Genomic DNA, 15,119 nt, shown 5'->3' on the forward strand with positions numbered 1-15,119 from the left:
CGCATTGATGAGCATATTTTAACCCACTAGTGACCAATTTTTTATAGAGTCTTTCCGCAGCTAACTTTATTAAAAATAGGTAAGTTTAGGTTACAATATATTCAGGAAGAACAAGTCCTTTAGATTTGAGGATAGCTTTATCAATGAATTCGCAATACTTAGACCAAAGTTAAAAGCGATAAAATGTAATAACAGTAACAAAGTGTGTATTTGTTGTAATCTCTACGAAAGACCATGAAACAGGTGAAGTCATTTATATAGAGATCAGTTAGATAGTAAAAGATAGGAAATACTAGATACAAAAATTTTCGTTTCAATGTTAAACATAATGGGATAAATGCATGGTCAAAACAAAGTTGAAAGTAAAAATAATTTCAGCTCTCTGAAAACACTTTTTTAGAAAAATTTATCAAAAAAGTCAAAATTATTTTTAGTTTAGACTTTGATTCGACTATGAGTATGCCCCATTATATTTTAAATTTAAATAGATTTACAAATTAAGCATACAAAATATCGAAAAGCAAGTAATGTATCTAAATAAAAGCAATAATTAATTAAAAAAACAGCTATATTTGAATTTAAAAAAAAAAATTAAATAAAATAAATAGTCAAAACTTTTCAATAAGTGGGTGTCTTATAGTTATGATAAGCGCTATTAAAAGTCTTTTGAGAATGCAGTTTCGTAACCCATTTATTCATAGTGCATTAAAGTGCAAGTTTGAGGTAGCAGTACTGTCATTTGAAAGCGCTTTGCGCATTTAAAAAAAAAAAACAGAGGTTAGTTTAGTTTTTTTTTTTAAACATAATATTTTTGAAACACAATTTCAAACAAAATATACCAAAATAATAAATAAACTTCATTCTAAGTAATGGAAAAAAAAAACAAAATAAAGAAATATAATACCGCTTTCTTACAGTAACAGTTTGAATCGCACATTTGAATTTCTCCGTTTTGAAAAAAAAGTTTTTTGTTCAAATTTGTCAAGTTTGGACACGCATATCTCCCAGCTGAAAAACGATAGAATGCTGAAAACTCATCCCCAATGTAGATATTAATGGGGAATAAACCTGCGTATTTATATTTTCAAAAAAAATGTTTTTTTTAATTGAGTTTTGAACACGCTTGGCCCCAGTGTGCGTCGCTCCAACAGTGGCAATGGCCGAGTGAGCAGAGCATAGTCGTGCCGTTCGGAGGATCACGAGTTTGAGTCTCGGGCGGAGGAACTCTATTTTTTTTCTTTTAAATTAATTAAGACGAAAACAATTTTATTTGAATTTAATTTAGTTTTTAAAACCTTTTACTTGTTTAGTTTTGCTTTATTTTTATTTTTTTAAATTTATTTTTTGATTACTTTTGATAGTTAAAAAAAAAAGAAATATAAGCATATATTTTTTAAATTTAGTTTAATAAAAACCAAAGAGTGAAACCGAAACCGTAAGCGTTTAAACCCGTTTCGTTTTTCAAAACTGAAACGGAAACCGAAACCGTAACCGTTATCTTGACCTTTAAAGGAACGAAACCGTTTCAAGCACTGGTTTTAATCGGTTTCCAGAAGTTTATAAAAATCAGCCGCAGGATCTAGCAACCAAAATTTTTTGCTTAGGTAAATGAATGGCATCACAAATTGTTTACTTGTATATGGATATCCTTACTTTTAATTGTCATATATCGTGACTTATCTCAACACAGATAAATGTTCTGCAATTCAAGACGAACTTATAAAAACCAAAATCGAAACCGAAACACTTTGCAAAACCCAAACCGGAACGTTTTTTTTGAATCGGTTTCATACCCTGATAAAAACTACAGCGTAACGCTAAGAGCTCCTCGTTAGCAGATCTTTCGATTAGTCTTTCGAAAGACAGTAAAGAGCTTTTAAGATAGTTGCCAGAATAGACAACTGTCTTACGAAAGACATCAGAGTTTTCGTATTTCTAAAATTTACCGTTTTATCGGAAGTGTGTGTAATTTTAGTCCGATTTGAATAATTTTCTACGAATTACTTTCCCGTACCATGGTTATTAAGTGCTACGAGTTAGGTAGAAATTGATAAATCGGTTACCGAGATACGCATTTGTGTTCATAAGGGGGCGGGGCCACGCCCATTATCCACAGATTTATAATAATCTATTTTTTGCTAAGTGGTTATTGCAATAATCGATTTTGAGTGAACTAGTCTCAATAATTACTGTTTTATCGCATTTTCGTTTTTCTCTAAATTACCGTTATATGGTAGGTGGGTGTGGTTATTGCCCGATTTCAAAGATTTTTAACAGATTTCTTAGCTAGACTCTAGAAAAGTCTAGTATTGAGTTGGACAAGGATTGGTGATGTGGCTACTGAGATATAGTATTTCGTCATAAGTAGGCGGGGTCGCGCCCATTTTCCATAAAATTCATAATAAAAATATTTCTTAACAAAATTCTACTTAACATACTAATTTTCAACAACTTTCATCTAATATTTACTGAAATATCGCAGTTTTTGCATTTTTCGAAAATACTGTTATATTGGAACTGGGCGAGGTCACAGTCCGATTTCGCTCATTTTTAATACCAACCTACCTTGAAATGGTGTTTCAATGATTAAACTTCTCGAAGTGTTATGGAATATATCGAGCCCTAACCGCCAAAAGGGCGTAAGCGACAACCTGTTCGATTTTCTGTTTTTGACGGAAATCGATTACCGACCACCATACGCGCCAGCTGTCAAAATTTCTAAGTCCTACGAAGTACCGTTACAAAGTTATAGCGAAAGCAATTTTGGCTTAAGTGCTTAATTGTACCCTGCCCGGAGTGCACAGTGGTTCGGATCGCAAATCTAGCTGGACGAAACTATTTAAACAAATACTCGTTGATGGATCTTTACACCACTTCTTACCTAGGGAATTTTTGAGTCGCTGATTACGAATCTGAAGTCACTTATCAAAAATTCAAAATGGCGGATCCAATATGGCGGACGAAAATTAAAAAAAAAAATTGGTAGATTTCTATGAAACTGGGTATCTGGGGGTTTTCTGGGTCGCTGATTACATATCTAAAGTCATTTACCAAAAATTCAAAATGGCGGATCCAATATGGCGGACGAAAATTAAAAAAAATCGGTAGATTTCTATGTAACTGGGTATCTGGGGATTTTCTGGGTTGCTGATTACGAATCTAAAGTCATTTACTTAATTTACTTTATTTACTTCGGAACGAGCATTTTCATCAGATATTTCTTTCAATTTACTCATCACATAATCACGGACACCTTGTTGTCTTTTAGAAGTTTCAGCAACACCAAATGTCAAACAACTCCTTAAGATTTTATTTACCATGACTAAAATTTAAGATCACAGCATGAAACACAAATAAATTTCAGAAAAAATTTTATAACAGCGCTTAAAGATTTGCATGCCTGTTGTATAATTTTTTAATTTCAGAAAGCAGAAAATTCGCGAGGTACTATTTTTTTTAACTCTTACATAACCAAAGGTTTTATAACTCCAAGTATTTTTCTATTTTAACATACAACCCCTCGCCCCCCTCTCCACCGTGGATCCGCCACTGATTTTATATTTATATTCAGATACATTCCTGTAAGTAATTACTTTTGAATTTTGAGATTTTACATACTGTCGCTAAAATGTAAATATCTAAGCCAATTGGTTAGACTTGGTTATCGAACTTACCCTCTGCATTTGCGAAGGTGTAAAGAATAATATGCAAGTGGTTTTATAACGGTCTTCGGCGGCCTTTACTTTTGCTACTCTTTAATTTATTTTTTTAATTAATCAAAACGACGATTTTTCAGAATAAATTTGCCTATACCAATGTGGACATAAATTGCGTTATAACCCCTGAATCTATAGCAGAATAGGTGTAATTTTTTGTTTATAAAGTCAATTTGCAATTATGCAAATATTTGTGAGTGCAATTAGCAATCTTTTAAGTTAAATTTCAGCTTTTAAAATAGAGTTCTCAAATAGGCGGCGTTGACTTACCTTTTTTTGTTTGTTTTCATATGTTAATGCTTTAATAAATGCAATTTCTATTTGAATGTATTGTCAGGAATGTATTCCAAGTACCATTAAGTATTTTAAAAACAAAAAAATTTTGACTTTCGTCCAGCTAGATCTGCTATCCGAACCACTGTGGAGTGTCGGTTAAGCCTTTTTCTCCGTGAACAATTTTTCATTGCAGAGGGGAATTGTTACATTTTTGTGTGAAAGTTTGGAAGTGCCTCTATTTTACAAGCTTTTATTTCACTTGCTCTATATGTTTTTTTTAACCGACTTCCAAAAAAAGGAGGAGATTATCAGTTCGTCGGAGTCGATTTATTTGAAAATTCCTTATTTATAGTCCGATTTTGTTCATATTTAGAATGCATATTAGCACTCAGTTCGAGACTGGGCTAGTTATTAATCTGGGTCCCCAGCCAGGCTAAACATCAGCACGGGTCGTCTTACACCAGAGCCTTTTTCAAGAGGTTTGGTCCTTCGTTACCTCCATAGGCCACGATCAAAAACCATTTCCATATATTGAGGAGAGTGAGCAAATGACGCTGATTTCTGATTTTCGCTGGACACCGTTCTGACATCTGAGCGTTCAGCCGGGGGATTTTCGCGTTCTTAAAATGACTCCAATAAGACAAAAAAGTTTTTTGTTAATGCAAAAAAATGTTTTTTTTTATATCTCTTTTGGCTTAACCGCCGCAATTGCGTGCTGTAGCCTTTTTTTTTGTGACGGCAAAAAGGGCGTAAGCGACAAAATCACGTGTGTTAAAGATGGACGAATAAAACCACCAGTATAATATACCTAACATCAATCTTAACTATTTCATTAATCTGCCCGTTAGGATCTACAGTAATTGCAGTGTAAATAAGAAAACAACGCCTACTGAAAAATTTACTTTTTGTCGCTTACGCCTTTTTTGGCGGTTAGGGCTAGATATGGTGCTGGATTGATCTGATACAGTGCTTTTAGCTTTAAAAAAAAACTTTATTTTTTTTCCAAAATATCTGTGTTGTTTACGTGACTATTTTACGCACGTACGTGTGCATTATATGTATATGCCCTTATTTCGAAGCTAAATAGTTTAGAATCGATGTTTTAATCGTGTTTTATTCGATGCAAACTTTAAAATAACTTTTATAGTCTCGTTGTCAATTAAGCTATGAATAAACGCAATCGAGACAGTCTTTTCTTTTAAAGGTATTGTTACAATTTTAAAAAAAATAAAAAATAAATTTAAAAAAAACTTGCAAGTGTTATCTGAAGATCACTTGTTTCTTGATGTATATTCAACTATAAAAGTCCATATGCGCTGTTGTATGACTATCAGTTGTTTTCCGTTCTCAAACTCGAAATCATCAAAGCATCGAAACATGTGGCCCAGAAATTTCTTTGTACTCCGTAAGTCCTTAAGTCGTGGTACATATATGTTTTTCCTACTAACTTATTGAATTCCAGTTTTTGGAGCTGTGCTTTTAATGACTATAGCTATGACTCAAGCTCAGCCAGATGTTACTGTTGACCCAACACTGCCTACAGAGCCAACACCGCCTACAGAGCCAACACCGCCTACAGAACCAACACCGCCTACAGAGCTTACACCACCTGCAGAGCCTACACCGCCTACAGAGCCTACAGAGCCAACAGAGCCTACACCACCTACAGAGCCTACACCGCCTGCAGAGCCTACACCGCCTACAGAGCCTACAGAACCAACAGAGCCCACACCGCCTACACCGGAAACTACGACACCTGCACGGCGAACCAGGAGACCTACGCGCCCGACTAGGCGACCTACGCGCCCAACTAGGAGACCTGTAGCCTCCCAACTAAATGACCTACGCCTTCAATTAGGAGACCTACGTCAACAGCTAACACAGCTACGTCTCCAACTAGGAGATCTACTTCTCCAACTAGTTGAACAGACTACTGGGAGACCACGCTCATAAGTGTGCTTCAAGCAATCTCAACAGCCAATCTAGGCAGCGTAATTGTGAAAAAGCTCGTTAGAAAATTCTGAATTTAATTATTTTTTCGCCTTGGATTGGTAAAGTCGTTGAGAGAAGCTAAAATTGGAGGACCTGCTACTAAATGAAAGGACAAATGATAATCTTGAGACACAATAATTAATGTATCGATTGATTTTAAATATAAATGTAGCGTATGTACATGCAAATATTTAATTATCCAAGAAGTAATTTTCGGCGTAAATATATTTAAATAATTGCTATAAAAAATTATGTGTTCTGTTATAAAAACATATGATTTAATATGAAGTCTTCTTTTTCTAAATACGAATACAAACAATTTTCAGACCGAAAATTTATAGCCCGAACACAATGGAAACGACGAGCTGCTGACCACAGCTGCTAAATTATGTAGATAATTATTTTGGCGACGACTGTGGCTGTGGCCAGATTAGATCTATTTCTAATTTTTCAGCGACAGATAAGGTTCTTCCTCTTCTTTTATGTCAAACTCATACAAATACATAATGTCGCTGCCGCGTTCAAAAAAATTATGTCGTCATCGACAAAACGTTTAGATAATGAAGATAGAATATTGCAAGCTGTGGCCCGTAGCTCGTCGTTTTCCATGTGTTCAGAACTTTAGCTATGCCTTAAAAAAATTTCCTCTAGTTGGAGTGGAGATACAATATTTTAATCGTATTTGAAGCCCGATGGCGGTCACTGCCAGATTTAATGCTCGCAATTGTCTGGAATAACGTCTGTAACTCAATTTCTGAAAGGAATTGCCATGGGGGGAAAATTTTTGCTCAACAACGGACGGGTTCGACGTATTTCATGAAATTTATTTACTTTTAAAAGGCCATTCAAAGATTTATTTTTTTATTTACCTAGTTTAATTTGTTAGTCTTCTATAAGCGTACTCGAGCTATCTATAATGATTGGGTGAAAATTACCCAATTTCCAAAAAAAAGAGTCTATTATTACTCAGTTAAGTAATTTTAATCAAGCTATGGCGTAATCTATTCAAGATTTTATTTGCTTTTTAACGTAATTTTAATGTCTCAAATGAAATGTTTACTTTATTGACAATGAAATCTACGTTTTTCATTTGGAAAATCGCCCGATATAAGACCAAACGAGTTACCATTGGCAAGATAAGCTACCTCGCAAGACAAATAAGTTAGTACATTCCCGAATACCAATAACTCGTTTGATTCAATATTGATGTCGTTTGTACAGACATCAACTCAATATGGAATTCTAATATGTATGTATTAGGAATGGTAATCACGGGATCCCGGCCTTTTTTAGGTCCCAGTTTGATTTGTAACTTGCACTAATGGCAGTAATAGAAACTACTTTTCTTGACCAGTATTGGCTATATTTTTTTTTTTTTATAATAAATAATTTTTTTATAAATATACATATAAATCCGTGCGATAGTAAATTTTACACACAAAAATTAATATATTCGCGAAACTATGGGCCAAGTATTGTAAAATGTCCTTTTAAAATTTTATCCTTGAAATTTCGCAATATTTGTTTCGAATTTCGTCCTTCTAACTTTATCAGTTAAAAAAAATTCACTTTTCGTCCTTGTGAATCCAAAAAATTTGATTTTTCTTTTAATTCTAAAGAAATTTCCTCTTTAATTTGGTACCTACATTTTTATTCTACTTTAATCATATCATTGAAGTTACAAAGTACTTTAAAATAAATCCTTCTAACATTATTAATTTAAAAGATTACCTAGTCGACCTGGTGAACCCGAAAAATTTTAATTTTTTTTAATTCTAAAAAAAATGCCTCTTTCATTTGGTACCCATATTATTATTCTATATTGCATTGCATTTTTAAATAACTTTTGAAATCAATCATAGCTTTGAAATTACAAAATCCTTTAAAATAAATCTTTACGTCAGAGAGAAAAAATAAAAACGCCATTTTAAATAAAAGAGTATGTTTCAAACCCATATATTTCTTATTTATTTTATGGTAGGAGAGGTAGAAGCAATTTTTTCGATTTAAGTTGTTGAAAAGTAATGTGTATCTACATCCTGGGACTAATCCCGGGATCCAGGGATTGTGATAACGGCATCCCGAAAATCTCGGCATCGTAAAAATTTAAAAAATTAACATCCCTAATATGTATATACATATGTATGTATATCTGCCAAACATAGCCTTTACTTCCATGGAGCGATATCCGATAAAAGACAGCGACGTTTGCTTTGTCCATAAAACCAGCATGATGATCTTTTACCTCCCTTTTATTAGCTCGGGATGTAACTATGTAATATTGATGCGCCTAAAAGATGCAGCGATTTCTATTATCGAGTTACATACCTGATGACAGTACGAATGGAAATTATAATAGCGAGGTTTTAGTTTTTTAAACTATAATTTTTTTTTATTTAAATTATGAACGCACTATTTATTTATCGAAAAGTCGAATCTTTGGTTTGCAGTGTATTGATTTTAAGTTTGGTTTAGGTTGATAACGTAACTTGAACCACAGGGCGATTTAATAAAACCGCAAATTTTGTTTTATAAATAAAACGGGAATGTGCGGAAATATTTTTTTTTTATTTCATCATATTTTTCGGTCTATAGTTTTCATGTATGAAACACAATATTCGTTAAATACTTACCACGACACCTGGCAGCATAGGATGCTCACATCAAAATTTTCCATGACCTTTTGGCATCGACATTTTACGTAGAAATCCAATGGTGTCAAATCGCAAGATCTCGCCGGAAATGTAACCTCGTTGTTTCGTTAGATAATGGCGCTTATATGTACATATGTTAGTGTTTGGCCGAGCTTCTCTTCCGATTTTTGGCGCGCGCTTTAGGGCCAGTTTCTCTATGTCTGGTTATCCGCTTTAACTCGGACTTAATCCGGATCACCTGCAGTTAATTTCCGAGTTGTTCCGGATCAACGCTGTCGTCCGTTTATGCTTTAACACTAACCGCAGGTCAAACCCCGCTATCGACTCCATAACATATAACAGGGGGTCGATAACGTTGATAGCGATGTTTAACCGGTAGTTATTGTTAACCAGACATTAGTAAACTGGCCCCTAATGTTATTAAACAAAGGGGAGGGGCCTACGGTTTTACGCCGACTCCGAACGGCGATTTTATTTTTATGAGAAGCTGTTTTTCATGGCAGAAATACACTCTGAGGTTTGCCATTGCCTGCCGACCGCTGCTAAGAAAATTTCCTATTTCTATATTTTCTTTTTACACCACAGTGTAAATTGTTATTTCTACGCACATCCTCTCCAATAAAAAAACAGAAGACATGTGTTAAAATGTGACACAATAAAATTATAGTCCAGAGAAAAGTTTTCATTTAGTGTATCGCTAAACTTAGTTTACATATGAACTAGCCGAATATAAGTATGTATATGTATGAAATACACACGTTTACAGGGTAGAGTTATATTTTTATGTAACGATGAGTAGCAAGAAAAATGCGACCCTGTGCTAGCTGTTCCGTTATTAGCACTGCTCCATATTTCCCTCGTTTCTTTCATTTCGCTCGCTGTATTTTTTTATTATATTTGACACATTTTTTGTAGTTTCTTTGTCATTTAAGCTATGTATAAAAAATGCACCGCTGCACAGTGGGAGAGTTTCATACAAAAGTTGGCCATAAATAGTAATAATTGAGCTGGAAGCTTCAAATTTAGTATCGTTTAGTCGAAAATCCAGCGAGAACAAGAATTATCCGACACTCAAAATATCAGAGAGTAAAAAAATTCTCTCTCATGTTGATAAACTTGCAAATTTCTGCACCAACGAAAATGTGCTGGAATTTGCAACTTTCCCTGCCAGCTGGTGTCCACGGTTGCATTTCAAACATAATAAATTTTTTTAGAATTTTTAAAATTCTTTCAGATGAACAAAAACAGCATATATATGTGTATATTTCGTACTAGCTGTCGGGTTTCTTAAATCGACTCTGGTTGCAATTGCATTCCGATTGCGAATATAATTTTTTTCAGCCGAGTTAAGTTCAAATCCCCCGCCTTTTTTACGAGCCTGGATAATGCGGTTAGCATCTCTGAAGTAACAGTACAATGTGCCAAGTCTGTTTTGCCAGCAAACATTCCGGTAAATTTTCATAGCTTTCTCAACAAAAATGATTAAGTCAAGTGACATTTTGACTAGTTTTGGCTATTTTACTTTTGTTTATTTAGTGTTTATATCTATACTAATTATATAAAGAGAAGTCCCTTTTTTTTGTAACAGGTAATCTCGCGAACGGCTGGTCCGATTTTTATGAAATTTTGTATACAAATAGCTTTCGGACCGGTCTATTCGAAAAAATCTTATTATAGTCCGATTTGCTTAAAATTTAGTACGTAAGTAGCTTTTTAGCATATATTAGCATATATGACCCATTTTTTCCGGGAAGTGGTCCAGGGACCGATCTATTCGAAAAAATCGAATTTACGGTCCGATTTGCTTAAAATTCGGTGCGCAGGTAGCTTTTTAGCATGTATTAGCATATGTGATAAATTTTTTCCGAGAAGTGGACCAGGGACCGATCTATTCCAAAAAATCGTATTTATGGTCCGATTTGCTTAAAATTCGGTACGTAAGTAGTTTTTTAGCATATATTAGGATATATGGCCAATCTTTTCCGAGAAGTGGACCAGGGACTGATCTATTCGCAAAAATCGTATTTACGGTCCGATTTGCTTAAAATTCGGTACGTAGGTAGCTTTTTGCCTGGATAAGCTTATAGATTCCTGTTTTCCAATTTTCATGCAATTTCGAATATAAATAGCTTTAAGTAACGACCATATCAAGGGGCAAATTCGTCACTAGCCAAGATTTTTTTGCGCCAATCAGAAACAACGGATACTGTCAAAATATAATTATAATATATAATATATCTCAACTAATATAAATTTAGAAAGCCGTTTGTTAGTTTTCGCAAGGCTCGAGAGCGGCTGAACCGATTTTTTTGCAACTGCCACCTGCCGCATGTGTCCCAAGGATGGGTTTAGGCTGAAAAAAAATCTATATGTAAAGGGGGCGTGGCACTTCCCATACAAACCGAATTACTCATGCTACATATCTCTGAAAGTGTGCATAGTAGAGTTTTGGAAATTGGTATGGAGATATACGAAATCAATCGCATACCCTTGGAGAAAAATTTTAGCCATTGTAAAAAGGGGTGTGACATCTCCCATACAAACCGAATTTTTCATACTGCTTATCTCTGGAAATTTTTTGGTAGAGTTCTAGAGTTTTGTATGGAGATGTACGAAATAAATCGCATACTCTTGGAGAAAAATTGGAACTATTGGAAAAGGGGGCGTGGCATCTTCCATACAAACCGAATTTTTCATACTGCCTATCTTTGGAAGTGTTCATGGTAGAGTTCTGGAACTTGGTATGGAGATATACGAAATCAATCGCATACTCATGAAGAAAGAGGACAGCTGTTGGAAAGGGGAGCGTGGCACCTCTCATATAAATCAAATTTTTATACTGCATATCTCTGAAAGTATTCATGGTACAGTACTGGAACTTCGTATGGAGATATATATATAGTTGAAATCAAGCCCATACTCATGGAGAAAATTTGGGCTATTTGAAAAGGGGTGTGAGGCCTACAAACGTACCGACCTTTAGCTATCTTTGAATGAATTTTTTTATTCTTCTGTAGGTGTGTTTGTGAGTGAAATCCTCCTAAATGGTTGTACGGATTTTAACGAAACTTTTTTGTGTATTTGAGTGGGTCTCTGGATGGTTTAGTTTCACAATTTAATCCGACAGTTGGCGCTGTAGTTGAGTTATTACTAAAAATCTTATTCATGATCCGATTTGGCTAATGTTTTAAATATGTATGCAATACTATTGCAAAAAGTGCTTCCAAGTGGTGCTGAAGTCGAGCTATTACTAAAAATAGCTAAGTGAGAAAAGGGGCCGTGAAGGTCAGATTAAATCGACCTGTTGCACCATTGAGTATATCGAACGCTCCTGCGTTGCAATTGGCCCAATGGATGTGATTTTCCAATATTATTATGCGTTCAAACTTTTAAGGTATTTCGTCTGAAATAAGTATATGTATATTGCATTTCTGTAGAAGAATGATTCGCACCCATTTTGAAATTGCCACCTACTATACTGTAAAGCTTCTAGGACATTCACTATAGAACCGGGTCATTGTTGCCGCCAGGGAGTGAAGAGGAAAAAATTTATTTCGCTTTGCGAATAACCGTGCTACGAAATGCCGCACAACTGGAGAATTTCAAGAACGGATATAACACTTTCCTTAGGTTATTTAAAGCGGCAAATGACCACCAAACCTTAATCTTAGCAGACTAATGTGCCAATGAAAATCGTAAACGTGAATTGTTGGTGAAAATGTTGGACCAAAAAGTTTCAATAAAATATATAAATATTTTGGGCGTGAGGAAGTTCGCCGGGTCTGCTAGTTTTTTATAAAAGTCTAGCATATTACCTTACCATTTTTCAAACTTCGTACAAAAATTATGAAAATTCAACATTAATATTTGCACCCGAAAACTTTAAACTTATTTTTTCACAAAAAATTAATAAACAAAACGTGCATGCGAATGATCAAATTGAGGCTGGCTATTCATAAAGCGTACGTGGGGCCATCGTACATTAAAAAATTACGGCAGACATGCATATATATACCTTTTTAAAGCTGAAAATTTCCAATTTTTCGGAGTTTGATAAAGTATAAGTGGGTTCAAGTTATATAGAAAAACTGAGGGATAAATTTTTTTTTTTTTTTTTTTTAATTTAAATTTAAAATTAAGAAAAAAAATAGTGTTCAACACTTGTTTATCAATATTTGAAAATTCATATAAATCCAAATGTGAATGGTGACAACAAGAGTATTAATTTTTATGAAATAAGAAATCAAGTCTTACAAATTGGTATATAAATAAAGCATACATCTACTTTAATAACTAAATTATATAGAGCAGTTCGAAGCAAATTAAACGCTTTATAAATAAACTGGCATCGTTTTTGCTGAACTTTACCGCTTAACATAAAGCAATTTCAAAATGAAATTTTTTGTTTTTTCTTATCCTACGTGATATCTGTCGATCGCTGTAAAAAAATAGTTTTACTACTTCCTCATTTTTTTTTAATTTAGAGCCACAAGCTTCCACTGTGCGCTGGCAGTTTTTTCTCGCAAATGTATTGTTACAATTTGAAACAATCGTTAAAAAACTTGCACGTGTTTTCTGATGATCACTTGTTTCTTATTGTCTATTCAACTATAAAAGTCCATATGTGCTCTTGTATGACGATCAGTTGTTTTTCGTTCCGAATCTCGAAATCATCAAAGCATCGAAACATGTGGCCCAGGAATTTCTTTGTACTCCGTAAGTCCTTAAGTCGTGGTACATATATGATTTTCCTACTAACTTGTTGAATTCCAGTTTTTGGAGCTGTGCTATTGATCACTATAACTATGACTCAAGCTCAGCCTGATGAGCCAGATGTGTCTGTTGTTGACCCAATACCGCCTACAGAGCCTACACCGGAATCTACGAGACCTACACCGCGAACCAGGAGACCTACGCGCCCGACTAGGAGACCTACGCGCCCGACTAGGAGGCCTACGCGCCCGACTAGGCGGCCTACGCGCCCGACTAGGCGGCCTACGCGTCCGACTAGGCGGCCTACGCGTCCGGCTAGGAGACCTACACCCCAAACCTTGAGACCTATACTCACTCAAATAAATAACCTACGCCTTGAACTAGAAGATGTACGCCAACAGCTAATAGCCCTACGTGTCCAACTAGGAGAGCTACTCTTATCACTAGCACCCCCTCCTACTAGGAGGAGACCAAGCGTAAATTGAAAAACATGCCGCTAGTTGGAAGGAATATAAATAAAACTGTAATATTTGTACATGAGAATTTTTAGATTTTCAAGAATTCCTATAAAATGTTGTTTTTCCTGTAATAAAATGACGTGGTTTCATGGGAAGCCTTCTTTGTTTTATTTAAATACAAATACAAACATATATCAGACCGATGATTTAGTAGAAGATTTATAATACAAACTAGGTATTTATTTTTAAAATTTCCGTATTATCGTAGCTATTAAATCTAGAATGCTCTATCTCAACAAAAATGGGACATACCCTTGTGGTCAGCTGATTAAGTCAAGTGACATTTTGACTAGTTTTAGCTATTTTTCTTTTGTTTATTTAATGTGTATATTATTTTTAATAAAAGTCTAGCACGTTACCTAACTAGCGCCACATAAATCCATATTTCAAACTTCGTAAAAAGTTAAGAAATTTCAACAAACTTTAGCACTTGCACCCGAAAACTTTAAACTTTTTTTCAAAATTTTTAGAAAAATGTTAGGTATGCAGTTTCTTAGCTCATTAAATTTTAGTAGGTTCAAGTGCAAATTTCAAGACGGTAAAAAATCGCTTTGATTTTTAATAATTGTGCGTTTCCCTCCGTATAAAATATGCGCGACAATTTCGTTTGTATGGGTGAAAATGCCTATTTAGCACCATCGGCAAAAAAAATAATTAAAAATTAACGCGATCTTCTAGCGTCTTGAAATTTTCACTTTCCCACTTCCCATAATTTAACAAAAAAACTCTGAATAAAAAGTTTAAAATTTTTGGGTGCAAATGTTAAAGTTTGTTGAATTTTCATAATTTTTGTACGAAGTTTTAAATTTGGATTTATGTGGCGCTGGTTAGGTAAAATGCTAAAATTTATAAAAGAAAAATAAACTTTAAATAAATAAAAGAGAAATAGCCAAAACTAGTCAGAATGTCACTTGACAATTGTCTCGAATTGAGAAAATGCTAGTTCTAACGTAGACTTCTATAAAATTTCTAATATGAATTGAATATGCTGTTTACATAGCTAATCAGTCTGCAGTCAAATTCTCTTTAAGTATTTATTTTCGACTACAGAAATACACTGGTTACAATTAACGTTGCAATAGATAATATGTTAGCGATTAAAAAAACATAAATAACTGCTAAATCTGCCAATCAAATGCTCCTTCCCTACAGCTATACAATTTATTCTATAGGTTCATGTATAATAAATGCCCGCGCATATGCACCTTTCGTAAAAAATCAATAAATAAAACAAAACGTGCATGCGAATG

At 34.4% G+C, this 15,119-nt stretch overlaps 3 protein-coding genes across 3 annotated transcripts in view; 2 read left to right on the forward strand and 1 right to left on the reverse strand.

Annotated features, from left to right (window-relative positions):
• Positions 1 to 15,119, forward strand: part of LOC118733735 — a gene marked incomplete in the record, with an annotated part of 802,810 nt that overhangs the window by 670,453 nt on the left and 117,238 nt on the right.
• LOC118733736 (extensin-like) overlaps positions 1 to 15,119 on the reverse strand; it is a 27,264-nt gene that overhangs the window by 10,024 nt on the left and 2,121 nt on the right. The window lies entirely within an intron of this gene.
• LOC118733737 (extensin-like) lies at positions 5,314 to 6,217 on the forward strand. Its single transcript, XM_036463272.1, has 2 exons — positions 5,314 to 5,397; positions 5,455 to 6,217. Exons 1-2 carry the CDS (start codon positions 5,316 to 5,318, stop codon positions 5,943 to 5,945), a joined length of 573 nt encoding a protein of 190 aa, XP_036319165.1. The 5' UTR covers positions 5,314 to 5,315; the 3' UTR covers positions 5,946 to 6,217.

The sequence above is a fragment of the Rhagoletis pomonella genome, unplaced genomic scaffold (genome assembly GCF_013731165.1).
Source record: "Rhagoletis pomonella isolate Grant_MI unplaced genomic scaffold, Rhpom_1.0 Rhpom_scaffold_00002, whole genome shotgun sequence".
Lineage (NCBI taxonomy): Eukaryota > Metazoa > Arthropoda > Insecta > Diptera > Tephritidae > Rhagoletis > Rhagoletis pomonella.